This window comes from Balaenoptera musculus, chromosome 11 (genome assembly GCF_009873245.2).
Source record: "Balaenoptera musculus isolate JJ_BM4_2016_0621 chromosome 11, mBalMus1.pri.v3, whole genome shotgun sequence".
Classification (NCBI taxonomy): domain Eukaryota; kingdom Metazoa; phylum Chordata; class Mammalia; order Artiodactyla; family Balaenopteridae; genus Balaenoptera; species Balaenoptera musculus.
This window is the reverse complement of record NC_045795.1, coordinates 63,540,386-63,568,361: the sequence shown is the minus strand read 5'-3', so window position 1 is coordinate 63,568,361 and position 27,976 is coordinate 63,540,386. Positions and strand designations below refer to the sequence as shown.

Genomic DNA, 27,976 nt, shown 5'->3' with positions numbered 1-27,976 from the left:
GCTGGGGGCACCTGAGGCCTGGGCCGCGCAGACGCCAGCGCCCGTGCCCATGTCCATGTCCACGCTGTGCTTCCGCAGGACATCGAGTGTCTGGCCAGTGACGGGATGCTGCTGGTGAGCTGTTGCCTGGCAGGCCACGTGTGTGTGTGGGACGCGCAGACTGGAGACTGCCTCACTCGCATCCCACACCCGGGGTAGGTACCCCCCACCTCCCACCCATGCCCTGCCCTGCATCTGTGCCCCACTGTCCTCACCCCACCCTCCCTGCCCCCCAGCAGGCAGCACCAGGACAGTGGTGTTGGCAGCGTGTTGGAGGCTCAGGAGAGCTGGGAACGGCTGTCGGACGGTGGGAAGGGTGGTCCAGAGGAGCCTGGGGACAGTCCTCCGCTACGGCATCGTCCCCGGGCCCCTCCACCACCTTCCCTCTTCGGGGACCAGCCGGACCTCACCTGCTTGATCGACACCAACTTCTCAGCGCAGCCACAGCTCCTAGAGCCCGCTCAGCCCGAGCCCCGGTACCGGGCGGGCTGCCGCCGTGCTCAGGCCTCCCCAGGCTATGACTTCAGCCACCTGGTGCAGCGACTGTACCAGGAGGAGGGAATGGCTCCCGTCCACACACCAGCCCTGCGCCCACCCTCGCCCGGGCCCACGCTGCCCCAGGCCCCTGAGGACGAGGGGGGCTTTCCTCCTGAGAAGGGCTCCCCTTCCCTCGCCTGGGCCCCCAGCGCAGATGGCTCCATCTGGAGCCTGGAGCTGCAGGGCAGCCTCATCGTGGTGGGGCGGAGCAGTGGCCGGCTGGAGGTGGGCAGAGGGGCTGGAGGTGGGCAGAGGGGACGTCTGTGCAGGGGTCTGTGGGCCCTCCCAGCTCGCAGGTGCTCACAGCCTCTGGGCCTGCAGGTGTGGGACGCCATCGAGGGCACTCTGCGCTGCAGCAGCGAGGAGGTCTCCTCGGGCATCACGGCCCTCGTCTTCCTGGACAAAAGGTGCGAGTGCTAGGATGCCTGCCTCAACCCTAGACGGCCCAGCCCAGCACACTCTGAGGTTTGAGCCCTGCTTCCCCTTCACCGGTGTGTGACTTGACTTCCCTACTCGGTGCCAAGCCCCACACCTGTGAACAGCAGGTAGTCCACCTCAGTGGGAGGGGGACAGCTCAAAGAGTTAACAGGTAGGAAGCACTTAGAATAGGGCCTGGCACATGGAGACTGAGCAGTTCTCCTCACCCTTCTGAAGTCAGAGTTGCTCTAGGTAGCCTGTCAATACTGACCTTTCTAGGTTTCCTGGGTTTTCAGTTACAGAAAAATGCATTTTCAGAAGAACCGTCTTTTCTTCCCCTTTGATGCTGGACACTGTCTGTGCCTCCCTCCTCAGCACGGCTGTTGGCTGGGTGTTGCCAGGGCTCGATCACACACTCCCTGGGAGAGGAGGATCCCCAGCTTCTCAGGCTTGAGCTCCCACCTCTGGGCTGAGAAACCTGGGCCTCACCCATGACCAGGTGCCTTTGCTGAACGCTTCACCTGCCTGACCCATGCTGGCTCTTCCTCACAGGGTCCCTGACCGTTCGTGGTCCCACCATCTAAGCTAAAGCTGGAGCCTTATTTTCTTGGGGGTGGGGATACCCCTCGCTCTTACCTCTCAGTTTCTGTTGGCTGCTGCTGTCATTCCTGCCATTGCCAGGCTTCTTGCTCAGGCCTTATTTAGCTAACATCCTACCCTGCAGTCTGGCCAAGTTCACTGTGCTCTCCACGCTTGGAAATTCTCCCCTGCTGCTGTTTTTTTTTTTGAAGTTTAGGGACAGCCCACATGTCTCAGCTCAACCCTCAAAGTTCCATGGTCTCTCCTCCCTCTCCCTCCCACCCCTGTTCTGTGCCTTCCCCACCTCTGCCATAGATCCTTCAGATTATGGGCAGAGGTGAAGATGTGCATTGCCCTTTGCTGGAGTAAGATTGTGAACCCCACCCACTTCAAAGCTTTGGGGCCACAGGGCAAATGTCTCCATCTCTGCCCGTCAACCTGTGCCTAGGAATCGGGGCAGTGGAGAATAATCCTTATTTCTTTGTGGAAAAAGGAAATGGAGCAGGTGGTGCTTGGGTTGAAGCTGCTTTTCTGTGATGGAGACAGCAGCACCTTCTGTGGCTCTAAAACATAGCCCCACCTTAGGTCCTGTTTCTCCTCCCCTGAAGCCTTTCCTTTAGCTCCAGGCCGTGGAGGGGGACTGCCCATCCCCCTTGTTTGTTTTTGTTTTTAATTTCCAATCTTACATGATGTTCCCCAGGTACTACTTTACACATACTAGCTCATTTACTCCTCATGACCACGCTGAGAGGTGGCTACAGTTGTTCTCATTTCACAGATGAAGACTCTGAGGCACAGAGGTTAATAATTGGAGTTGTAACCTGGTCCCCAGCACCTGTGCTTCCCTCTTGGCCACGGTCCCTCATGGCTCCACTGTTCCCACAGCCAGTAGGAAGGGCCTGTCAAGGGCCCGCGGTGCTCAGCCCCAAGGCTGGGGGCTCTAAGGGAGAGCCGCTCTTCTCTTCCAGGATTGTGGCTGCCCGGCTCAACGGTTCCCTTGATTTCTTCTCCTTGGAGACTCACACAGCCCTCAGCCCACTGCAGTTCCGAGGTCAGGGGACCTGGGCTGGGCTGGGCTGGTGCCTGCACCTGGTGGGTGTGGGTGGAGCACAGGGGCTGCCTGCAGGGTGTCTTCTCGGAGATCCCTCACTTGGCCTGTTGTCCCCAGGGGCCCCGGGGCGGGGTAGTTCCCCCACATCCCCTATGTACAGCAGCAGTGACGCAGTGGCTTGTCACCTGACCCACACAGTGCCCTGTGCACACCAGAAGCCCATCACAGCCCTGAAGGCAGCTGCCGGGCGCCTCGTGACTGGGAGCCAGGACCACACACTGAGAGTAAGTGTTGGCACCATCTCTTGGGCACTGGGGTGGCCCAGCACAGGGGGTGGGGAGCACATGGGGTCAGCCAGAGAGTGGCTGGAGGTGTCCTGGATGAACTGTGGAAGGGAATTCCTGGCTGAAGTGTGATTTGGAAAATCCCAGAGAGACCAGAATCTGATACCTGTTCCTGCCCCAGGTGTACCGCCTGGAGGACTCATGCTGCCTCTTCACCCTGCAAGGCCACTCAGGAGCCATCACAACTGTGTACATTGACCAGGTGAGGGCCATGGGTGGGGTGCAGGGGTACCAAGCCAGGCCCATGGCCCTTGTTTCTAACTCCTGGGAGCTGGTCCCCAAGGGCCTCTGTGAAGCAGAGTGAGGGTTCCCACCCACCAGGGCACTAAGCCACCCTTGTGGACAGAGGTGTTTCACCACAGTGACCAGCTCCCCTGTGCCTGTTCCCTTAGACCATGGTGCTGGCCAGTGGAGGACAAGATGGGGCCATCTGCCTGTGGGATGTGCTGACTGGCAGCCGGGTCAGCCACATGTTCGCTCACCGTGGGGATGTCACCTCCCTCACCTGTACCACCTCCTGCGTCATCAGCAGTGGCCTAGATGACCTCATCAGCATCTGGGACCGCAGCACAGGCATCAGGCTCTACTCCATTCAGCAGGTAGGCATGTTGGGGGCCACGGGATTCTCGGTGTTTTAGGGAAGGATTCAAGACACCAAGCCTGTCCTGTCCTTGCCTCCAGGACCTGGGCTGTGGTGCAAGCTTGGGTGTCATCTCAGACAACCTGCTGGTGACCGGCGGCCAGGGCTGTGTTTCCTTTTGGGACCTAAACTACGGGGACCTGTTACAGACAGTCTACCTGGGGAAGAACAGCGAGGCCCAGCCGGCCCGCCAGATCCTGGTGCTGGACAATGCTGCCATTGTCTGCAACTTTGGCAGCGAGCTCAGCCTAGTGTACGTGCCCTCTGTGCTGGAGAAGCTGGACTGAGGGTGGGCCTCCCTGCCCGTCTGGCTGGGGTGCTCTGTGGGGCAATGCGCTGGACCTGGACTGGGGGAAGAGCTGAATCTTTGGGAAGCTGCCTCTGAACTGTCCTGTCCTGCCTCGTGACTGTAATATTAAACTTTTTTTTAAAAATCACATCATCAGTCAGGGGCTTTGTGAGCCACTTGCGTCTTCCCCTGGATGAGCTCTGGCATCATTTACACCCTCCCGGTGCCTGAAGTGCAGCACTTGGTTAGACCGTTCTCAGCTCAGAGCAGCTCCTGCCAGAAGCCATACAAGTCAGAGGAACAGTTTACAGGCTGGGGAAGTTTAGCAAGCCAGCTCTAGAGGCCTTCTTGCATAACCACTTCACAGGTGTGGAAACCAAGGTGACCCCCTCCACATCCACGCTCACTGAAGGTGGTGTTGCTGGGGCCCAGCCCCCCCCCCCACCTCCCGGGGAGCAGCGCTGAGCAAACACTGGCCACAGAACAGGTTTGTTTATTCAACAGCAAAGAGCTGAAAATGTCAGGTCCCACAAAGGAGCAGAACCTGACCCAAGACCCGTGATGCATCTCTACCCCATAGAGCTGTGGGCTGGGCCAGGCAGGGCTGAAGGCAGCAGGAATGGGAGTAAGACTAGGCCCCACCTCAAGAGGGGCAGACTGGCATGGGAGACAACATAGTGTAAGGACCAGGCAGGCAAACCCTGTTCAGGTCTTGTTGAGTGTCCAGAGTGGATCCAGAAGGCTGAGGGGGTCGTCAGTGGGCCGGGCAGCCCGCAGACCCTGCCCGTTATGGGCCTGCAGAAAGTTATGCTTGCTCATCCGCTGCTTTCCCCTCAAGGAGCTGTCCAGAGAGAAGGCCTCAGGAGTTAGGGAGGCCAGCAGCTCCAGCGAGGAGGAGGGGGGCCCCGGGCTGGGGACCTCAGGTACCGGCTGCTCCTCCTCAGGCGGGGGGGCCTCAGGCAGGGGTGAAGAGAGAGGGGGTGGGGAGGAGGATGGGAGCTGGGTGGACTCTGGGAGGCTGGGTGGCAGCAGGCCTGGGGGCTCTACAGGGCCTGGCAGGCCGGCAGCTGGGGAATCCAAGCCCCCGGGAGGCCGGATGCTGAGCTTGGCGATAGTGGCCTGGATGGAGCTGATGGGCACATCCCCACCGAGAACCAGGTCCTGGGAGTCCTGAGGAAGGTGATTCTGAGGAGACAAGAGTGGGTGAAGACGGAGTCCACGAGGCAGTGTCAGTCCTAGCAGCCCCCAGGAGCTCCCTCCCTCACCTTCTGGGTGACACTGGTGCCAGCTGAGGGCTTGCACGGAAGGAGCACGCCGTGGCGCTGCAGGACCTGCTCCACGTGTTTCACCACCGCCTCATGGCAGAACTTGAGATGCAGCTGCAGGGGCGCATTGGGCCTGGTCAGCCGGGCAGGGCCCGTCACCCAGGATGGAGGGCCCATCCCAGCTCCCGCCCGGGCCCTCACCTTCTCCTGCAGCATGTGTTTCCTCTGCTGCCGCATGCGCCGCACCAGCTGAGGCAGCTCAGGGATCCCACTTCCAGCCTCCACCTCCTGCACAGCCGCGTAGAGCAGTGCGAAGGCTCCCGTGCGGCCCACCCCGGAGCTGCAGCAGGAAGGGGCTGTAAGGCCAGCCCAGGAGCCCCCAGAGGAGGGCCACTCGGGAGCTACCCACACCTACCTGCAGTGGACGACGACAGGCGTGTGCAGGGGGCGCTGATGCAGGTAATGAGCGTGCACCTCCTGGATGAAGTGCAGCAGGTTGCTGGGGCTGTCCGGCAGGCCTCTGCGGGGTGGGGCGGCATCTCTGAGCCAGACCTGATCCAAGGCTGCACCACCCTCCCAGCCCCCCAACCACCGCCCAGGGCAGCAGACGCACAACTCCGGCCATGTGGGGAAGTGGAGGTGCACGAGCGAGCGCTTGAGGCTCTGGTCCCGGAACTGCAGGCTCAGCACCCGTTCCACGTGGGTCTCGGTGGTGCGGACACTGCTCAGGGCCAAGCTCAGGGCACCGTGCACCATGGGCTGGCCCCTCTCGGTAGGGAAGTAGCGAGCCACCTTTTGCTGAAGGACAATCAGGGCAGTTAGGGCTGGTTTTCCAATTTCCCTGCTGGGCACCCACCCAACCTCTCCCTCTCACCTTTTCCATCTCGGCCTCGGACACGAGCATCACAATGACTGACACTTTCTGCTCATGCACCATGAGCCAGAAGTCGGCAGCTGTGCCAGGCAGGGGGGCCTGGGTGGCCACCAAAGGTGGGCAGTACGGTGAGAGCCCCTCCACGCGGCTGGCGTTGATGTAGTCGTCCTTGCCCGAGCGTAGCACCACACGGTTGCTGTCGTAGGGCATGACGTCCTGGTGCCGGTTCTTCAGTGAGTAGCAGCGGGCGATGGCGATGGAACGACCACGGGCATCGTGCTCCTGTGCGTCTTGCAGCTCCCGCCAGACAGCGTCCAGAGCCCCTACATCGCCCAGCTGGCCCCGAAAGGCCTCCAGCTCCTGCTGCAACTGCTGCAGCCTCTCCGGGTGCTCGTAGGGGTCCTGCTCGATCAGCCGCAGGGCCTGTGGCCGCCGGCCCTCAGCCGCATCCACCTTAGTGGGCTGCAGCAGAGGCTGCCCACCCCCAGGAGGCTGAGCGCCTCCATGCTGACTCTCAGGGCTGGAGGAGAGCAGATCTGCACTTGCAGCACCTCGGCGCAGACACACGGCTGGCTCTGCTGCAGGGGGCCGAGGAGGTACGGGGCCGGGCCCCGGTGACGGGGCAGGTGAAGGCACCAGGTGGGGAGTGGGGGCGGGCTGGCTGGCAGGCGGAGGGCCTCGAATGGAAAGGGGGGGGGCCTGGGGGCCCAGGGGCCTGGGGGAAGGGGCAGGGCCATATGCCAGGGTGGGATGGGGAGGCTGAGGGGGCCCAGGGCTGGGGAAAGGCAGCGCCCCTGAGTGGGGAGGCAGAGGGTCCTGAGAGGGGCCTGGGTAGAGCTGGGTGTGCAGGGTGGGTGGTGGCTGCCCCAGGACACCAGGCTGAGGGGCAAAGGGATAGGGGGTCTGTGGGGGTACCAGTCCTGGAGCCTGGGGCGGGAAGAGGTGCGGATGCTGGAGTGGAAGGGGCTGCTGGGGAGGCTGGGGCCCAAACACCGCTCGTGTGGGATGAGGCTGGGGCCCAGTCCTCGGGGCTGAAAAACCTGTGGGCATCCCAGGAGAAAAGTGGTGCTGGGCGGGGGGAACTGCGAGGGGTGGCTTGGCCCCCATCGGGTATGTGTAGGGCACGGGCAGCGGCTGCGGGGGCGGCCCCGGAAAGCGGGGCCGGGGAGGAGCAGGGGCAGGGTTTGGCCGTGGTGCTGTGTGGCTGGAGATGGGGGCCTGGACGCTATCTACTGTGGTGGTGGCTGGCCGAATCCCCACGGCCAACTCAGCGCCCGAGAACTGGGGAGGTGGGGCTGAGGGCAGGCCTGCAGCCGGTGGGGTGGGCCCCACCCCCCCATAGGGACTGCTCACCATGCCATGCTGCGGCGAAGATCGCGGCATGAGGCCCAGCTCTGGTGTGTAGGCCCCGGGTGTGTAGAGAGCAGGTCCAGGTGCCAGGGCCACCACAGGGTGCCCTAGGGCCTGGGGGGCCCTGGGCTGCAACATCTGGGCAGGGCCTGAGTAGGTACCAGGCGGTAAGGCGCCTGAGAGATAGTGGGGTCCTGGGCCTGCAGAGCTGGGGAAGGGGCCAGGGGGGAAGTGGAGTGGGGCAGCCGCCCCCAGGAAGGTGTCGGGGGGCAGGCTGCGTAGCTCCTCAGGCAGGTCCCCTGCCTCCACTGCCTCGCCCTCCTCCCTGCGGGGCAGCAGCGGCTTTGGGGCTGTGGGCCGTGGCGGCGGCTTCTTCTTCAGCTCCCTGTAGGACGAGGTAGGGAAGAAGTGGAGCCACACAGCCCCTCAGCCCGACCTCGGTCTGGGGTGCAGCCGCACCCCGGCCCCGGGGCCACACTCACCTGTCCAGGAGCTGCTGGCGGGCTGCCTCGCGGGCCTGGCAGGTAGACTGTGCCCGTTCCAGGAGAGCGGCCACCTTGCTCTCCAGGTCTGCATAGAAGTCCTTGCCCTCCTGGGACTTCTTCATCAGGTCCTCGTAGGCTTCATAGGAGGCCACCAGGGTCTGCAGTGTGGAGTTCCACCTGGCGGGCAGAAGGGCCGGCAGGAGGTGAGTAACTGGAGCCCAGCTCTGGGCAGGACTGGGTAGAGGCACAGGGCCAGACACTAACTTTTGGTCCAGTTCGCTGAGCACCCGCCGCACAGATGCGTACTGCACGTTGGCCTCTGTCAGTGCCCGGAGAATGTTGTCCTGGGCGGCCAGGTTCTGCTCCAGGTACACCCTCAGCTGGTCATACTTCTTCAGCTGCTCCTCAAACAGCTTCTGAGGGAGTGTGATGGGGGGTGGAGGACAGACACTCAGGGCCTCACCACCTAAGGGTGGAGCCTAGAGTCAGCCCCCTGCACACTGCTCACCCAGCCCCACCTTTATCTCTGAATGGTCTGTGGTAACCAGTGACGCCGTGATGTCATCCTTCTGGATAAGCTCACGCAGCTGCTGCTCCAGGGACACACGCTGGTCCCGCATCTCCTGCACCTTGGCCAGGATGCGCTTCAGGTTCTGCAGCACTGCCTTGTCCTCTGGGAGCGGCAGTGGTCAGTGAGGCCAGAGAAAACCCCAGCGCCAAGCCTCTCCCCATGGGGACAGGAAGGGGGCTCACCTGGGGTGAGGGCTGGCGTGGGCAGGGCGGCCCGGACCTGGTCCAGAGGACCACTGAGCAGGCGCAGGTTGCCAACATGCAGATTCATGGCGCGGTGCAGCTCACTGTTGGTGAAGGAGGCCTTCTCGTGGACCTCCATGTACTTGGCCCATTCTCGCCTCACCTCTACCAGCTCGGCCTTGGAGACAGCCGTGCTGGCCCCTGCCTGGCTCACTGCCTCCTGCATCTTCTGTTCTAGCAGCTCATCCTCCTCCAGCAGGTCTCTGATGTCCTTCAGGGAGGCCTCCACATCCGTGAACACACCTGACAGCACTGGGGGCGTGTTTAGAGGAGGCGGGGTCAGCTCCTGTGGCAGGCAGACCAGGCACCCACTCTGGCCCATCCCCCAGGAGACAGAACTGCCCCCTCAGTCAGGCTTGCGTGCAGCCCAGTGCTGGCTGAGCAGTGCAGACAGAGGGCGCACAGGGTGCGGTGGTTCGCTGAAGTGTGCGGTGGGTGCTGTGATGGGTGCTGGGAGAGGTGAAAACCTCCATCCTCGGTCAACAAGGGACACAGAGAAGGCCGCAGCAGATGACTCCCACGTTCCCGCCCTCCACCTGCTTGCTTTTCCTCCTCACTCACCTTGCATGGACTGGACGAGGTTCCTGACAGTGTCGGGCCGGACACTGAGAGCCGCACACTTCTCCATGAGCTGGGGTGGGATGTGGCTGTAGGCATCAAGGTTGTCCACTGTCTCAGGATCCAGCTGCATTGAATCCATGAACTGGCTGTTGGGGGGCAACGGGACCAGGTGGGTGCTGGCTCAACCCCTCAGCTACACAAGGAGCCCACCAGGGCAAGCCCCCACCACAGAAGCAAGGTCTGAGGTCCTAACAGACAACAAATCAGCATCCCAACTGCCACCACAGAACATGCCCAGTGCACTGCTGGAAACAATGGGACATCCTCCTCTCAAAATGCGTGACTCTCAACTTACAAATCTAGCATACAAGACCCTGGGCAGGGAGGGCGCAGCCAGGAGGCCTGCTGGTGCCAACAGACCTTTCATTTACTCCTCTCCCTGTCGCAGGCAGCACTGGGGACCCCACAGAGGTCTGGTGTGTACCCTCCATGCCTCCCACCCCAGCCTTGCACTCACTCCAGGACCTCATTCTTGTCCTCAATCTTGGCCATCATCTCCCGAAGCAGCTTGGCCTTCTCCTCACTGCAGGAGAAGTGACAGCAATTTGCTGGAAGCCCATGTCTCTTTGAGGTATCCCAACCCAACCTGGGCTAATAGGGCCTGCCTGTCCCGCCCACCTGTACAGCGACGAGGCTTCATGGGCAGCCATGGGTACCAGTTTGGTGAAGATGTCAGGGCCCGTAACAGCTGGGTCTGTGGGGTTCACTGGTAAGGGCTTCACCAAGGGGGCACCTGGGAGGGGTGAGGAAGAATCGTAGAGACCAGGCCCACTCGAACCTCGACTGCCTCTCTTCTGTCCCATCTTCATCCCTACCCCGATCCTCGGCCTCCCCTCAGCTTCAGACCTTTTACAGGCTGAAGGGTGTCCAGTGCTGGGACAGCCTCGTGGTAGATGAAATCATTGTCCTTCTTCGCAGAATTGTATCTGGGGGTCAGGAGAAGGAGGAATGGGGAGTCTTGAGTGATCAGCAGGGATCCAGGACCTAGCCTCCCACGTGGGCCACTACTCTCTGGCCCTGGTGGCTTCCTCCCAACGATGCAGGCAAAAGGCCAAGACCCCTCCTAACAAGAAGGAACCAGAGCCACCCCGAGCCCCAGAAACTCACTTTCCCCCAATGACGTCCATAGTGAAGCGAAGTGCGTCTTGCACGGTGTCAGGCTGGCCCTGTAGGGTAGGGATGGGGGTGCTCAGTGCCAACCACAGCCAGTGCCAGGAGACCCCTCAGCCCCACCAGGCTTGCTCCTTGTTCTCTCAGGCTCCGAGGGGCAGCCAGGCTCTTCCTCATCTTTACCTTGGCCAGCTTGATGGCTTCATTGAGCTTGTCCAGGGCACTCTGGAAGTACGCGACCTGCGGGGGACAGAGACCAGTCCGTCCTTCCCTGCTTGGACCCTACTCTTTCCGCCACCCCAACCCCCACTGAGCCGTCTGGCCATCAGGTGACCCATCAGAAGACAAGGAGCTGAGGAGGTAGCCACGCGCCAGCCCAGCCAACAGCACCATGGTTAGCGTCTACCAGCTCCACCCCACAGCCTACATCTCCCACCAGCCATCCCCTGAGGGGAGCCTGCTGTGCCTCCTCCGTCCCCTGGGGATGAAGGCTGCACAAATGGGACAACACATGAGAAACACCAGGTCTACGGCGGGGGGCCGCCAGGGATGTGGGGGTGAGAGACAGAAGAAGGGTCCCCACGAGGATCTGACTAACAAGGCTGGGACCAGTCCAGAGTCCCCTCCTGGCCACGGCTCACTCACTCGCTCTCCGAACTTCTGCTGCTCCTCAGCCTGCTTCCCCATGTGCAACTGGGAAAGAAGAGACATCGCTACTTACTTCCTGGGCTATGGCAACTCAGCCCAGCCCAGCCCTGGTGGCCACGGTGCCCTCACATGAGCCACAGCCGCAAAGTAGTAGATCTTCATCTGTACCAGCTTCTTCCAGTCCTTCTGGATCCGGCCCAGCAGTGAGGCGGTATCGGGGTTCTCCAAGGCCCGGCACGCCTCCTTGTAGTAATCCACCACCTAGAAGCCAGGACAGGGCTATAAGTTGGGGATCGAGAGTAAACCAAAAGCCTGGCATCAGTCCCTTGAGGGCCACCGTCTATCCCTGTCCCTACCTGTGCACTGATGCGAGCCACCAGAAAGCTCTTCCTGTTGTCCAACATGGACTTCTCTAGAAGGCACTCCTGAGCCTGGCCCTGGAAGAGCAGATGGAGATGCACTCCATTCCTCAGCGGCACAGACCACACGGATGCCCTCTCCGTCCAGCCTCCCGCACTCCAAGCAGCACAGCCCTGCTCCTGATCCACCTGGGGCTCAAAAGGTCAAAGCCCAGGCCTCTGCTTGTCCCTCACTGCCATGTGCACAGGACCTCTAGGATCCAGCCCTAACCGTACCCGCCCCTGGATTCAACTCGGCCCCAACAAGGGTGTCTCCTCACCAGCATGAGGTTGACATTGAGAGTGAGGATCTGCCGGCTCATGTCAACGCTGTAGGCATGAGGGAAGTGCTCACGCAGGTAGGCAAAGGCACCTGCTGCGCACTGGAAGTGAGTGCAGGAGACCTTCATGCCCTGGGAGAGAACAGGGGAGGATGCCAGAAGCACAGCCACAGAGCTGCCTGTGTCCGCTCCACGGGGCAGGATTCACACTCTGGAGGCTGACAACACTCAGCACCCCTCCCTGGTTCTGTCCTATGACCCACCCACTGCCCCTACCCGCCTCACCTCCTCAGACATGCGCTTGTCCATGGCCCCCAGCATGGAGTGCAGCGCTCCTGGGGAGGCACAGAACATGGGGTCAGGGCTAGCCTGGGGCTGCTGGTGTCACTCATGATCAGGACAACAGGGGTCTGAGAACTGGGGCAGTTGGTCCAAGGACACCAAAGCTGGAGTAAATGGGGTCTCAGTCTCTGGCTCTGCACCAGGCAGGGATGGGGTGGAAGGGAAGGGGCTCCTGCCTTCCATAGCCCTCAGCCTACAAGTCCAGTCTCAGAGCCTCAGGGATGCCTACACAGGACTCGGGGCTCCCCAGGCTGAGCCCTCAGGGTTGACGCAAGGCCAGTCTAGGCCAGCCTTGTTCTCCTCCTGCTGGAAGCAACCCAAGCCACAAGGGGGGCCGGGAGCTGTCCAGTCAGAAAAGAGAGGCCATCCCTCTGGGCCGGAGCACACAGTAGCAACACCATGTGGCAGCCAGCCTAGTAGAGCCTCTCCCCAGCAGGGTGGCTCCCTGTGGCCCAGAAGAGAGGCACCAGCAGAGCTGTGAGAAGGCAGTGGAGGGTCAGAATCCAGGTGTCTTCCTTCCATCAGCCCACTGCCCTTGTGGCCTCCTGCTGAGCTGAGATGGGGTGGGCAGGGCTGGGAGGTAGGGCCATGGGGAAGGGGTTAGGTAGCTCACCAAGGTTGTAGAGAATGCAGGCCTGCTCATACTTGATGTCTTCATGGGCCACAGATTTGCCTGAGAAGATCTCAGTCCTGTGGACAGACCACCCCAGTCATCTCGAGGGAAGGAGCTGGTGAAGCGACCCGCCACCCCCAGTGCTGCGTCGGATGGGAGGGAGGCCTGGGGAGACCACACCAAGCCACTCCCCATGCTGTGTAGCAAGGAAAAGAAAGCGGGGTGGTGGGGAGAGGGGCATCCCCACCGCCCAGACACCCCTGGGCTGTCCCAGGCAACCTCCAGGCTCCCCCCAGCCCTGCCAGCTCTCACCAGGTGACAGAAACAGCAGCCTCCTGGCCTGAGCCCATGGGGACCCGACTCTGCAGGTAGTGGAGCTGGCCCAGGTACTTGCGGAGGACACTGCAGCCCTCAAAGTCCCGTGGGACACGAACAGCATTCTGGGGGACAGATGGGAGAAGCAGGCCTACTGTCATTTGGAGTAGAAGACAGGCAGGGCTGTCCACCCACAAATGCCCAGGAAATAATCAGAGCTGGGGGACTGCACAGTCTAAGGGACCCAAAGAAAGCCCACAGCTACCTGTAGTCATTCAACAACCATCCTACCAGCCAGGACTGTTGGACTGAATCAGTCCCACTTTTCCAGGAGGCAGTTTAAAACATGCATTAAAAATTTTAATGTACTTAATGTTTGACCCACAGTTCTGTATCTAAAAATATACAGTAAGAAATCCAGAAAAGCAAATGCTTGGATGAGCATGCAAGGATATTTATCACAACATTAACAGGGCCAAATACTGGATGCCACCAAAACTTCCATTAAAGAGGATTAAATAAATTACGTCAAGGCTACCCACAAAAGAGAATACTCTGCACCCATGAAAACTGAAGACAAGGATCTCTACTGATATGTTAAGACGTCCATAACACATTTATTGTTGGGGGGAAAAAAGCATGTAACAGATAAGCAACATAATTTCATTTTTATAAAATCATATGGAAATTGATATCAACTAGATATATAAACAGAAAAAAATCTAGACAGTTAAGTGATTATCCCTGGATAGTTGGGTTTAAGTAATTTATCCTATACATGCATACAGAGACATATTTGATTCTTTATATTGCTTATGTATTCTTTTATACAAACAATTTTCAATTTTTATAGTAAGCAATAAAGCTAGTCCCATTTGGGGAAAAAACAAAACAAAGTGAACCCTCTGCTCAAACAAACGGAAGAACAGACAGTATACCCTCCAAGAAGCAGGTGCACAAAGAGTGGAGGGGCTTGAATCGCTGTGCATACCCTAACCCCACCTGCTGGAGGGACCAGAGAGCCCCACACCAGGGTTCCAGCAGCTGAAGGGCCCAGTAGAGAGCTGCTGGGCACCAGCTAGAAGAAATCCTCTAGGGGACTTCCCTGGTGGTGCAGTGGTTCAGACTCCGCACTCCTAATGCAGGGGTGGGAGGCACAGGTTCGATCCCTGGTGGGGGAACTAAGATCCTGCATGCTGCACAGCACACTGTCCCCCCACCCCCCAAAAAAAAAAAAAAAGAAATCCTCTAGGACAAGACACTCCAGAGCTGGGCTCTTAGCCTTCTGTCTGGGATGCTCAGAAGGGACGCAGATGCCCTGTGGGACATCAGAGGAGGAAGAGTCCAGCACCAGTCCACTCACCACCACTTCCCAGCAGTGTCTTGGGGGACCATCTCCCCTCTGGGCCTCAGTCTCCTCTTTCAACAGGAATGCTAAGCTCCCTCTCTGCCCTCTAGAATGCCCAGTGCAAGGATAAGGCGTGTCACAGCCCCTCTCTGTCAGTTTTATTCCCTGTGATCACAGAACCAAAAATTTATTCCAGAGTAACTGAAAAGTCTTCTTAAAGAATTACTTCAGGGCTTCCCTGGTGGCGCACTGGTTAAGAATCCGCCTGCCAATGCAGGGGACACGGGTTCGAGCCCTGGTCTGGGAAGATCCCACATGCCGCGGAGCAACTAAGCCCGTGCGCCACAACTACTGAGCCTGCACTCTAGAGCCCGCGAGCCACAACTACTGAGCCACGTGCCACAACTACTGAAGCCCACGCACCTAGAGCCCAGGCTCTGCAACAAGAGAAGCCACCGCAATGAGAAGCCCGCACACCGCAACGAAGAGTAGCCCCCACTCACTGCAACTAGAGAAAGCCAGCGTGCAGCAACGAAGACGCAACTCAGCCAAAAATTAAATATAAAAATAGATAAATAAAATTAAAAAAAAAAATTACTTCAGGCCCAGTTTTACAGATGAGGAAACTGAGGCCCAGATCAGGAAAAGAGAACTGCCTACAGATTTCCAGATTATATCCACCTTCCATTTCCACTGCAAATCAATGAGTTATGGTAAAAGGTTAACTTGACTTATGCTGTCTCTGCTTTCTACATCTCTGTGCTTTCATAAATTTCCTGTAATTCACTAAAAACTGGACCAGTGTTCTAAAACTTCTGTAATAGTTCATTTAGTTACTCTATTTTATTTTCACTTTATACACTGCTGAATCTGGGAGTTTTCTTGATCTGATAATTTTTTTTTCACTGAAATATTATCAGCCTTCTACGTAAGAAAGTTTGTTCTGTGGTTTCACTGAAGAAACACTGATCTAGTCCAACTCCCACACTCTTTCAATGAGTAACTCAAGCCCCAGGAAGGGGAAAGTGACTATCCTGATGTCCTACTGTGAGCTGTCTGTGCTGGGAATAGCCTCAGATCTGGAGCATTCTTGGGGTTGGCTCTCTCCAGCCCACTGCTCTGTGCAGGCTGCCTGCCCTACACCATAAAGGATCTGCCTCAGGAGAGGCTTTGGAGCTGGGTGACAATGCTCCCTTGAGGGTGTTTTGTGTGCATGTGCACCTGTGTGCACAAAACAGTGGTAGTCTGAGGGGTTAAGATTATCTCAGTTTTCAAACTCTTCAAACAAAATCTTTTTTAAAATTTAATTTATAAGGAGTATTCTGGGAAGGTAGCAGAGTAGGAAGCACCAGAAATCCGTTTCCCCACATAGACAACAAATGCACTAGCAGAATCTGTCTGATATAACTGTTCTGGAACTCCTGGAGTCTACTGAGGACTTGCAAACGTGCAGAGGAATGTTTAGATAAATTTTGGTGAATTTCAGCCCTTAGCACAATAGCAGCTACCCAGTGCCCATCCCTGTGCAGGCAGCCTTGCATGTGTTCCTGGAGCAGCTTGCACACACAGCCTGTGGGAGCCAGGGTGGGCAATGAGGACGCTGCTGTCCTCCAAATATCAGGGATCTGCTCTGATCAGGGCTGATCGCGCTGCTTCTGATCTCAGAGGTGCAAAGAGGAGGCGGACACTGTTGTTGCACCGCCCCCTCTGGCTGAAGTGACTTCAAGGGGATTTAAAGCACCAGTGCTTCTCCCCCCTCATCCTTTCATTTTTCTCTTTTTCTCCTTTTGGGAGCCAGATATTGAGGACTATTGGATTCAAAAGCAACCACATATTCAGAGGAAGTTAGAAAGTCATCATGCACACCCAGGGGAAGGCAAAGGCTCAGAAAAGACCTGAGAAGACTTTAAGTTCACACCTCAGACTGATTCTTGGTACAGAGACAGCCTACAACACTCCAAACAGACAAACAAACAGCAAACCCTGGGGAAAGGGGAGATTCTGATTTCCAGAGTCACCACATCATTAGATTCAAATGTCCGGTTTTCAACAACAACAAAAATACAAGACATATAAAGAAATAGGAAAATATGACTCATTCAAAGGGACAAAAACAAAAAAAAACAAGAAAAAAACAAAAAACCGTTCCTGAAAAAGATGTGATGACAGCTCTACTAGATAAAAACTTTGAAGCAACTGTCTTAGGGGCTTCCCTGGTGGCGCAGTAGTTGAGACTCTGCCTGCCAGTGCAGGGGACACGGGTTCGAACCCTGGTCTGGGAGGATCTCACATGCTGCGGAGCGGCTGGGCCCGTGAGCCACAACTGCTGAGCCTGCGCGTCTGGAGCCTGTGCTCCACAACAAGAGAGGCCGCGACAGTGAGAGGCCTGCGCGCCACGATGAAGAGTGGCCCCCGCTTGCCGCAACTAGAGAAAGCCCTCGCACAAAAACGAAGACCCAACACAGCCAAAAAAATAAATAAGTAAATTAATTAATAATTTAAAAAAAAAGAATTATACTATTAAAAAAAAACTGTCTTAAAGATACTCAAAGAACTAAAGGAAGATGTGGAAAAAGTCAAGAAAATGACATAGGGAACAAAATGGAAATATCAACGAGACAGAAAACTTAAAAAGAAACCAAAAAGAAATTCTGAAGCTGAAAAGTACAATAACTGAGTTGAAAAATTCACTAGAGTGATTCAAAGGCAGATTTGAGTAGGTAGATGAAACCATCAGTGAAATCAAAGCTAGAACAATTGAGGGGACTTCCCTAGTGGTCCAGTGGTTAAGACTCCATGCTCTCAATGCTGGGGGCCTGGGTTTGATCCCTGGTCAGGGAACTAGATTCTGCATGCAAGCCACAACTAAGAGTTCACATGTCACAACTAAGAAGTCCACATGCCGCAACTAAGAGTTCGCATGCCGCAACTAATAAGTCTGCATGCCACAATAAAGATCCCACATGCCACAACTAAGACCTGGCACAGCCTAAATAAATAAATAAATATTAAAAACAAAAGTCTAGGACAACTGAAATTGTCAAGTCTAAGGAACAGAAGAAAAATTATTGAAGTGAACAGAGCCTAAGGGACCTGTGAGACACCATCAAACAGATCAACATACACATTGTGGAAGTCGCAGAAGAAGAGAGAGAGAAAGGGGCAGAGAGAATATGTGAAGAAATAATGGCAAAAAAATTTCCAAATTTGACTAAAGACATGAATATAAACATCCAAGAAGCTTAATGAACTTCAAGTAAAATTAACTCAAGAGACCCACACCAAGAAAAATTATAATCAAACTGTTGAAAGACACAGAGAACATGGAAAGCAGCACAAGAGAAGTGACTCATCAAATACAAGGAATCCTCAATGGGATTATCAGCAGATTTCTCATCAGAAACTTTGGAGAACTGAAGGCAGTAGGTTGATATATTCCAAGTGCTAAAAGAAAAACACTGTCAACCAAAAATCCTATATCTGACAAAACTGAGGAGAAATCTTTCAAAACTGAGGAGAAATCAAGACATTCCCAGCTAAACAAAAACTGAGGGAATTCACCACCACCAGATCTGCCCTGCAAGAAATGCTAAAAGGAGTCCTATAGACTGAAATGAAAGGACACTTGATAGTAACTTGAAGCCATATGAAGAAATAAAGATCCCAGTAAAGGTACACTGTACATGGGCAATTATATAAGCTAATATTATTATAACACTGGTGTGTGACTCCACCTTTTGTTTTCTACATAAGAGACTAATAGTTTTTAAAAATTCAATTTACACACAGTAGTCTTTAAAGAATATATCTTTAGCATATATAAACATACCAATTAATTATACCTGCTTTGGGGGGAAGATACAATCTCCTACACTTTGAAATTATAAATAAAAATTTTATTTAAATCCTCTTTTGTTATTCAAATAGAAACAGTTGTTCTTAACTACTTTCAAACAGAGTAGCAAATGAGATAATTCACCTGACAATTTTTTCTTCCTCTTAAGAATGGTGTCACCTTCTTTAAAAGGCAGGTAAGTACCTCTACTTCAACATAATAAAGGCTATATATGAAAAGCCCTTAGCTAACATCATACTAAGTTAGTAAAAGACTGAAAACTTTTCCTCTCACACAAGAAACAAGACGACAAGGATGCCCACATCAACCACTTGTATTATCACAGTACTGGAAGTTCCAGCCAGAGCAATCAGGCAAGAAAAAGAAATAAAAGGCATCCAAATTAGAAAGGAAAAAGCAAAATTATCTCTTTTCACAGACATGAACTCATATGTAAAAATACCCTTAGAGATTGCACCCAAAAAATCTGTTAGCATTAATGAATTCAGTGAAGTTGCAGGATACAGAATCAATACACAAAAATCAGTTGTTTCTAAACAATCACAATTAAAGAAAAAATTTTTTTGAATTTCAATTCCAATAGCATCAAAAAGAATAAATTATTTAGAAGTAAAATTAACCAAGAAGGCCAAAGACTTGCGTAGAGAAAACTACAAAACTTTGCTGAAAGAAATTAAAGACATAAATAAATGGAAAGACATCTGATACTCATGTATTAAAAGACTTAATATTGTTAAGGTGGCAAGCCTCCCTAAAGTGATAACAGTTTTTGGATTTTACTTTTTTATGGATTCAGTGTAATCCACATCAAAATCCCAATGGCATTTTTTGCAGAAATAGAAAAATCCATCCTAAAAATTCATATGGAATCTCAAGGGACCCCCCCTCCAAATAGCCAAAACAATCTTGAAAAAGAAGAACAAAATTGGAGATCCCACAATTCCTCACTTCAAAACCTATTACAAACCTATAATAATCAAAACAGTTTGGTACTGGCATAAAGACATATGGACCAATGGAGTAAAAGAGAGTGCCCAGAAATAAACCCTCAAATATATGGTGTTATGGAATGAATAATGCCCCCCCTCACCAATTCATACTAAAGTCCTAACTCCCAGTATCTCCAAATGTGACTGTATTTTAGGAGATAGAGCCTTAAAGAGGTAATTACAGTGAAATGAGATCCTAGAGGTAGGCCCTAATCCAATCTGACTGTTGTCCTTCTACAGACATACATAGAGGGACAACCATGTGAAGATACAGGGAGAAGATGGTCATCCACAAGTCAAAGAAAGAATCCTTAGAAGAAGTCAGCTTTGCCAACACCTTGATCTCAGACTACTAGCCTCTACAACTGTGAGAAAATAAATTTCTGTTGTTTAAGCCAGCAGTCTGGGGTACTTGGTTATGGCAGCCAGAGCAAACTAATACACACAGTGAAATGATTTTTGACAGGGGTGCCATTCAATGGGGGACAGTCTTTTCAATTTATGGTGCTGGGAAAACTAAATATCTACATGCAGAAGAGTGAAGCTGGAACCTTACTTTACACCATTTACAAAAATAAACTCAAAATGGAGCAAAGACCTAAATAGAAGAGCTGAAACTATAAAACTCTTAGAAGAAACAACAGGGAAAATCTTCGTGGCACTGAATTTGGCAATGATTTCTTGGATGTGACTGGAAGAGCATAAGCAACAAAAGAACAAATTGTAAACTAGACTACATCAAAATTTAAAACTTCTGAGCATCAAAAGGACACAACCAACAAAGTGAAAAGGCAACCCATGGAATGGAAGAAAATATCTGCAAATCATGTATCTGATAAGTGGTTAATATCCAGAATATATGAAGACCTCCTACAACTTAACAACAGAAACTCGATTCAAAAATGTATAAAGGGGACTTCCATGGTGGCACAGTGGTTAAGGTGGCACATTGTCTGCCTGCCAATGCAGGGGACACGGGTTCGATCCCTGGTCTGGGAAGATCCCACATGCCGCAGAGCAACCAAGCCCGTGCGCCACAACTACAGAGCCTTTGCTCTAGAGCCCGAGAGCTACAACTACTGAGCCCACGTGCCACAACTACTGAAGCCCACGCGTCTGGAGCCCATGTTCCGCAACAAGAGAAGCCACTGCAATGAGAAGCCCACGCACCACAACGAAGAGTAGCCCCCGCTCACCACAACTAGAGAAAGTCCGCGCACAGCAACGAAGACCCAACACAGCCAAAAAAAAAATGGATAAAGGGGATCGGAATCAAGATGGTGGAGTAGTAGGACATGGAACTTAACTCTTCACACAAATACATCAAGAATACATTTACAGGGCTTCCCTGGTGGCGCAGTGGTTGAGAATCTGCCTGCCAATGCAGGGGACACAGGTTCGAGCCCTGGTCTGGGAAGATCCCACATACCACGGAGCAACTGGGCCCGTGAGCCACAATTACTGAGCCTGCGCGTCTGGAGCCTGTGCTCCGCAACAAGAGAGGCCGCGATGGTGAGAGGCCCGCGCACCGCGATGAAGAGTGGTCCCCACTTGCCACAACTAGGGAAAGCCCTCGCACAGAAACGAAGACCCAACACAGTCATAAATAAAGAAAGAAAGAAAGAAAGAAAGAAAGAAAGAACGTGAATTTCTTTAAAAAAAAAAAAAAAGAATACATTTACAGATGGAACAATTCTCACACAACACCTACTGAACACTAGCAGAAGTCCTCAAACACCTGAAAGGACAAGAAAGATCGCCATGTAACTGAGTAAGACAAAAGGAAAAAAAAATAAAGAGGAAGCAGATGGGTCCTGTGCCCCTAGGAGGGAGGTGAAGGAGAGAGGTTCCCACACCCTGGGAAGTCCCCTCACCAGTGGAAAGATCAGCAGGGACAGAAAAGAAGTTTCCAAGGCTCAGAGAGAGCAACAACCAGTTAGTGGCAGGCAGGACAGCCAGAGATTACACAGATGGGCCGTGCCACTGCCCTGTGCATCCCAGCCTTAGAAGCACCTTTGCTGGTATGGGCAGGGGCTGGATGCTGGAACGTGGGGTTTAGAGGACAGACCTGGGGAGAGGACTGCTGTTGGCTGCATGGAGACAGCCTAAAGGGGCTGGAGTGTGGGGCACAGCGACACCAGGAGTGTTCATGGAAGAAGCCCAGGCTGCCACAGAAGCAAAGTGCCATTGTTAAGTGGCGCAGGAAGGGAGAGGTGGGGCCACCATTGCAGCCTCGTTCCCCACCCACCGGCTCCTACCTCCATGGGCTCCGGCCGCTGCCCCAGCTCCCTTCTGCCTGGGCAGGCCCGTGCACTCCAGCTGCCACCTCGGTTCCCTCCCACCCTGGGCAGGCTCACACGTTCTAGCCACTGCTTCAGCAGCCCTGGGTGCAGACACCAGTGGGTTGCCCACACACAGAGGTGGGGCTGAAATCACAGCTGAGCCCCAGGGGCTGTGTGACTTAGGAAGCAGAGCTGAAATCTCTCCCTGTGGCTGAACGAACCGCAGAATTACACCTCCGCTGCCAGCTTTGTAAATTCAGTGCCTGCAGAACATCCGAACAGAAAACTGGTGCTCCCATAGCTGGGACAGGTCTGGCCTTAGCAGCTGTGGGCATTGTGGGCGTGTACACCAGGAGGCTGGGCCGAGCCAGGGTCTGAGCTGCCTCCATAGCACCCACAGCAGGTCCAGGTGCACGACTACTGCAGTCTTGGGACCTGACTTCTGTGGATCTGCGCTGGTGGCATTGTGAAAACAAAGCCTGAGAGGTACCAGGGTGGACTGCCAGCATACCTACGGTTGAGGTGGGGCTGAGGGCAGTGCCAATAACAGTGTACTCTGAGAGTCTGCACAATAGGTGAAAGGTGACACAACGGAGCACACTCACAGGTGAACAGCTCAGGAGGAGGAGGAGTACTCAATGGCTCCTCTCCCAGTGGGAGCACCCCAATCCAACCTACCTCGCACCACATACCAGAAATGCAACTCAGAAACGGATCTGGGGGCTTCTACTCCAACAACTGGGGAGCACACCCTGCCCTGGACAAGGCAGTGAAAACCACAGAGCAAAGAGGAGGCCCTGCTCAATATCCAGTGCTGGCTCTGGTCAGCATATCAGTCACACCTCCTATTAAGGGGATGATAGCCAGCATACAGTGAGGAAAGAGGTGGCAGGCATCCATACTAAAAACAGCCCTCACACCCAAAAATATTAAACCCACAGGCTACACAGGGATGTTTCCACATAAAAATAGCCCTCCAAGACCACAGTAGATAATTGTTTCTCCTCAACTCATACAGCAAGAGAAATATAAGTAAAATGAAGCAAAGGAACCATTCCCAATTAAAAGATCAAGAGAATACCCCTGAAAGAACAAACAATGAAACAGACCTCTTCAGTCTAATAGACACCAAGTTCAAAAAGGAGATAATGAGGGACTTCTCTGGTGGCGCAGTGCTTAAGAATCCGCCTGCCAATGCAGGGGACACAGGGAAAATTCCACATGCCGCAGAGCAGCTAAGCCCGTGCACCACAACTACCGAGCTTGCGCTCTAGAGCCCGTGAGCCACAGCTGCTGAAGCTCATGCAACTAAAGCCCATGCTCTGCAACAAGAGAAGCCACTGCAATGAGAAGCCCGCACACCGCAACGAAGAGTAGCCCCCACTCGCCACAACTAGAGAAAGCCCGCGCAGCAACGAAGACCCAATGCAGCCAAAACTAAATAAACAAAAATAAAAAAGGAGATAATGAAAATACTGAAGGAACTGAGAAAGGATTGACAGAAATGCAGACTACTGTAAAAAGGAACTAGAAATTATGAGGAGCCTTCAGAAAAATTAGTGAATTCATTTGAAGAGACAAAAGCTGGACTAAAGGCTATGAACAGAGGAATGAATAATGCAGAAGAACAAATAAGTGATCTAGAAGACAGAATAATGGAAATCACCCAATTACAACAGCAGACAGAAACCCAAATGACAATAAATGAAAGCAATATGAGACCTATGGGATAACATAAACTGGGCCAATCTATGCATAATAGGGATTCCAGAAGGAGAAGAAAGAGAAAAAGGTAATGAAACTGTATTTGAAGAAATTATGGCTGAAAACTTCCCAAACCTAGAGAAGGAAACATATCCAGATACAGGAAGCACAGAGGGTCCTGAACAAGATAAACCTAAACAGACCTACACAAGACATACTAAAAAAAGTTAAAGAGAGGACTCTAAAGGCAGCAAGAGAAAAACAAAGAATTAATTACAAGGGAACAACCATAAGGTTATCAGCTGATTTCTCTACAGAAATGCTGCAGGCCAGAAGGGAGTGGCAAGATATATTCAAAGTCCCAAAAGGGAAAAATCTGCAACCCAGGATACTCTACCCAGCAAGATTATCATTTAGAATAGAAAAAGAGATAAAGAATTTCTCAGATAGCAAAAACTAAAAGAATACAGCAATACTAAACCTATCCTAAAAGAAATATTGAAAGGTCTTATCTAAGTAGAAAAGTTGAGGGAATTCCCTGGAAGTCCAGTGGTTAGGACTCTGTGCTGCCACTGCAGGGGGCCTGGGTTTGATCTAGGGTCAGGAAAGTAAGATCCCACAGGCCGCATGGCACAGCCAAAGAATAAATAAATAACAAAAGCAGTAAGAATCTATAGGAAAGAGAAAATCATAATTGGAAAGTAAATCACTTAAACAAGAAAGTACACAGATTTTTAAAATAATAAAAAAACTTTTGTGAAAGCAATGATAACCACAATGAATGGCAAAAGGATAAACATAAAGAGGCAAAAGAGGACATCAAAATCATTAAATGTGGGAGAGGAGAGTAAGAAAATGTAGATTTTTTTTTCTAGAAGGTGTTTGAGCCTATTGGACTACCAGTCTAAAGCAAGTAGATATAGGAAGGAGTTAACATACTTGAAAAACAGAGCAACCACATACAACAGATTCACAAAAAAAGAAAAAGAAGAGAAGATAAGCATAATACAAAAGAAAATCATCAAACCACAAAAGGAAAAAGAAAAAGAAAGGGACAAAGAAGAAATATAAAATCAATGGGAGTGCTCGCTTCGGCAACACATATACTAAAATTGGAACAATACAGGGAAGATTAGCATGGCCCCTGTGCAAGGATGACACGCAAATTCATGAAGCGTTCTATATTTTTTTGATGCAGCCACTATGGAGAACAGTATGGAGGGGTTCCTTAAAAAACTAAAAATAGAACTACCATAAGACCCAGCAATCCCACTACTGGGCATATATCCTGAGAAAACCATAATTCAAAAAGAGTCATGTACCACAATGTTCACTGCAGCTTTATTTACAATAGCCAGGACATGGAAGCAACCTAAGTGTCCATCAACAGATGAATGGATAAAGAAGATGTGGCACATATATACAATGGAATATTATTCAGCCGTAAAAAGAAATGAAATTGAGTTATTTGCAGTGAGGTGATGGACCTAGAGTCTGTCATACAGAGTGAAGCAAATCAGAAAGAGAAAAACAAATACCATATGCTAACACATATATATGGAATTAAAAAAAAAAAGTTATGAAGAACCTAGGGGCAGGACAGGAATAAAGACGCAGACGTAGAGAATGGACTTGAGGACACGGGGAGGAGGAAGGGTAAGTTGGGATGAAGTGAGAGAGTGGCATGGACTTATATATACCACCAAATGTAAAATAGATAGCTAGTGGGAAGCAGCTGCAGAGCACAGGGAGATCAGCTCGGTGCTTTGTGACCACCTAGATGGGATAGGGAGAGTGGGAAGGAGATGCAAGAGGGAGGAGATATGAGGATATATGTATATGTATAGCTGATTTACTTTGTTATAAAGCAGAAACTAACACACCATTGTAAAGCAATTACACTCCAATAAAGATGTAAAAAAAATAATAATAATAAAAATAGAAATGAAAAAACAAAATAAAATCAACAGGAAGACAAGGTTTAAAATGGCAATAAATACATACCTATCAATAATTACCTTAAATGTCAATGGACTAAATGCTCCAATCAAAAGATACAGAGTGGCAGACTGGATTAAAAAAATAAGAGCCTACAATATGCTGCCTACAAGAGACCCACTTTGAGGCAAAGGACACACATAAGATTAAAAGTGAGGGGATGGAAAAAGATATTTCATGCAAACGGAAATGACAAGAAAGCAGGGGTCACACATATCAGACAAAATAGACTTTAAAACAAAGGCTATAAAGAAAGATAAAGAAGGACACTGTAGGGCTTCCCTGGTGGCGCAGTGGTTGAGAGTCTGCCTGCCAATGCAGGGGACACGGGTTCGAGCCCTGGTCTGGGAAGATCCCACACGCTGCGGAGCAACAAAGCCCGTGAGCCACAACTACTGAGCCAGCGTGTCTGGAGCCTGTGCTCCGCAACAAGAGAGGCCGCGATGGTGAGAGGCCCGCACACCGCGATGAAGAGTGGCCCCTGCTCGCTGCAACTAGAGAAAGCCCTCACACAGAAACGAAGACCTAACACAGCCAAAAATAAATAAATTAATTAATTAAAAAAAAAAAAGGACACTGTACAATGATAAAAAGATCAACACATGGAAAGGATATTACACTTGTCAACATATATGCACCCAACATAGAAACACCCAAATAAATAAAACAAATACTAACAGACATAAAGGGAGAAACTGACAAGAATACATTAACAGTAGGAGACTTTAATACCCCACTCACATCAATGGACAGACCTTTGAGACAGAAAATCAATAAGGCAACAAAGATCCTAAATAATACAATAGAAAAGTTAAACTTAATTGATATCTTCAGGACATTACATGCAAAAAAAACCAGAATACACATTCTTTTCAAGTGCACATGGAACATTCTCTAGGACTGACCACATGCTAGGGCACAAAACAAGCCTCAACAAATTTAATAGTATAGAAATTATTTCAAGCATCTTTTCTGACCACAACAGCATGAAACTAGAAATCAACCACAGAGAAAGAAACAAGAAAAAACCAAGTACAAGGAGACTAAACAACATACTACTAAAAAAACCAGTGGGTCAACAAGAAAAATCAAAGAAATTAAAAAATACCTTGAGGCAAATGACAATGAAAACACAACCATAAATATCTCTGGGATGCAGGAAAAGCAGTTCTTAGAGGGAAGTTCATAGCAATACAGGCCTTCCTTAAGAAACAGGAAAAGTCTCAAATAAACAACCTAGCCCACCACCTAAAAGAATTAGAAAAAGAAGTACAAACAAAACCAAAAGTCAGCAGAAGGAAGGAGATAATAAAGATCAGAGAGGAAATAAATAAAATAGAGATGAAAAAAACAAGACAAAAAAAATCAATAAAACCAAGAGCTGGTTTTTTGAAAGGGTAAACAAAATTGACAAACCTCTAGCCAGGTTCACCAAGAAGAAAAGAGAGAAGACACAAACAAAATAAGAAATGAAAGAGGAGAAATCACAACAGATACTGCAGAAATACAAAAAACCATAAGAGAATACTATGAATAATTATAGGCCAATGAACTTGACAACCTCAAAGAAATGGACAATTTCTAGAAACATACAGCCCATCAAAACTGAATGAATAAGAAATAGATAACTTGAATAGACCAATCACTAGAAATTAAACAGAATGTGTAATTTAAAAAACCTCCATACAAACAGAAGTCCAGGACCAGATGGCTTCACTGGGGAACTTTACTAAACATACAAAGAACTTATACCAATCCTTCCCAAACTCTTCCAAAAGACTGAAGAGGAAGGAACACTCCCAATAACATGCTATGAAGCCACCATCACCCTGATACCAAAACCAAAGACACTACCAAAAAAGAAAATTACAGGTCAGTATCTTTGATGAATATAGACACAAAAATTCTCAAACCGAATCCAACAATACATAAAAAAGGTCATACACCACGACCAAGTTGGATTCATCCCAGGGTCACAAGGATGGTTCAACATACACAAGTCAATCAATGTGATACACCACATTAACAAAAGAAAGGACAGAAACCAGGACTTCCCTGGTGGCCCAGTGGTTAAGACTCTATGCTTCCACTGCAGGGGGCATGGGTACAATCCCTGATCAGGGAACTAAGATCCCACATGCCACATGGCGTGGCCAAAAAAAAAAAAAAAGGGGGGGGGGGTGAGGGGCAGAAATGACAGAAGCTACATGATCATCTCAACAGATTCAGAAAAAGAATTTTACAAAATTCAACATCCATTCATGATAAAAACCCTTACAAAATTGAGTATAGAGGGAATATATCTCAACATAATAAAAGCTATTTATGGACTTCCCTCATGGTGCAGTGGTTAAGAATCCGCCTGCCAAAGCAGGGAACACAAGTTTGAACCCTGGTCCTGGAAGATCCCACATGCCACAGAGCAACTAAGCCTATGTGCCACAACTACTGAGCCTCGCTCTAGAGCCCGCGAGCCACAACTACTGAAACCATGTGCCACAACTACTGAAGCCTGAGGGCCCAGAGCCCGTGCTCTGCAACAAGAGAAGCCACCGCAATGAGAAGCCTGCTTGCTGCAACTAGAGAAAGCCGGTGTGCAGCAATGAAGACCCAATGCAGCCAAAAACAAAAAATAAATAAATTTATTTAAAAAAAAAAAAACACCTCATGGTAACCGCAAACTGAAAATCTATAATGATACACACACATAAAGAAAGAAAAAGGAATCCAAACAAAACACTACAGTCAGTCATCAAATCACAAGAGAAGAGAACAAAAGGGTAGAGAA

General features: G+C 51.4%; 2 protein-coding genes and 1 non-coding gene across 8 annotated transcripts in view; 2 read left to right on the top strand and 1 right to left on the bottom strand.

Moving 5' to 3' along the window:
* Positions 1-4,046, top strand: part of LOC118904041 (SREBF chaperone) — an 87,336-nt gene extending 83,290 nt beyond the window's left edge. For 2 of the 4 annotated variants that reach the window (XM_036869706.1, XM_036869709.1), the window contains 8 exons: positions 79-194; positions 276-801; positions 898-983; positions 2,541-2,623; positions 2,741-2,907; positions 3,089-3,169; positions 3,360-3,566; positions 3,649-4,046. In XM_036869706.1, the coding sequence (XP_036725601.1) occupies positions 79-194; positions 276-801; positions 898-983; positions 2,541-2,623; positions 2,741-2,907; positions 3,089-3,169; positions 3,360-3,566; positions 3,649-3,894 (1,512 nt within the window). In that variant the 3' untranslated portion in view covers positions 3,895-4,046. The remainder of the gene's footprint in view (positions 1-78; positions 195-275; positions 802-897; positions 984-2,540; positions 2,624-2,740; positions 2,908-3,088; positions 3,170-3,359; positions 3,567-3,648) is intronic. The other 2 variants (XM_036869708.1, XM_036869707.1) reach the window with 2 other exon arrangements.
* A 327-nt stretch (positions 4,047-4,373) lies between these two features.
* Positions 4,374-27,976, bottom strand: part of PTPN23 (protein tyrosine phosphatase non-receptor type 23) — a 40,520-nt gene continuing 16,917 nt past the window's right edge. For 2 of the 3 annotated variants that reach the window (XM_036869330.1, XM_036869332.1), the window contains exons 3-25: positions 13,009-13,136; positions 12,697-12,773; positions 12,027-12,076; positions 11,742-11,873; positions 11,419-11,499; positions 11,192-11,323; positions 11,060-11,107; positions 10,598-10,654; positions 10,412-10,470; positions 10,151-10,230; positions 9,923-10,037; positions 9,762-9,827; positions 9,245-9,390; positions 8,624-8,935; positions 8,389-8,543; positions 8,135-8,286; positions 7,868-8,047; positions 6,036-7,770; positions 5,775-5,959; positions 5,577-5,681; positions 5,363-5,501; positions 5,162-5,275; positions 4,374-5,081 (exon numbers count right to left, since the gene is read on the bottom strand). In XM_036869330.1, coding sequence (XP_036725225.1) covers positions 4,602-5,081; positions 5,162-5,275; positions 5,363-5,501; positions 5,577-5,681; positions 5,775-5,959; positions 6,036-7,770; positions 7,868-8,047; positions 8,135-8,286; positions 8,389-8,543; positions 8,624-8,935; positions 9,245-9,390; positions 9,762-9,827; positions 9,923-10,037; positions 10,151-10,230; positions 10,412-10,470; positions 10,598-10,654; positions 11,060-11,107; positions 11,192-11,323; positions 11,419-11,499; positions 11,742-11,873; positions 12,027-12,076; positions 12,697-12,773; positions 13,009-13,136 — 4,728 coding nt within the window. In that variant the 3' untranslated portion in view covers positions 4,374-4,601. The remainder of the gene's footprint in view (positions 5,082-5,161; positions 5,276-5,362; positions 5,502-5,576; positions 5,682-5,774; positions 5,960-6,035; positions 7,771-7,867; positions 8,048-8,134; positions 8,287-8,388; positions 8,544-8,623; positions 8,936-9,244; positions 9,391-9,761; positions 9,828-9,922; positions 10,038-10,150; positions 10,231-10,411; positions 10,471-10,597; positions 10,655-11,059; positions 11,108-11,191; positions 11,324-11,418; positions 11,500-11,741; positions 11,874-12,026; positions 12,077-12,696; positions 12,774-13,008; positions 13,137-27,976) is intronic. The other variant, XM_036869331.1, reaches the window with a different exon arrangement.
* Positions 24,273-24,379, top strand: LOC118904626. Its single transcript, XR_005022074.1, has one exon. It is a non-coding gene; the product is annotated as a U6 spliceosomal RNA (small nuclear RNA).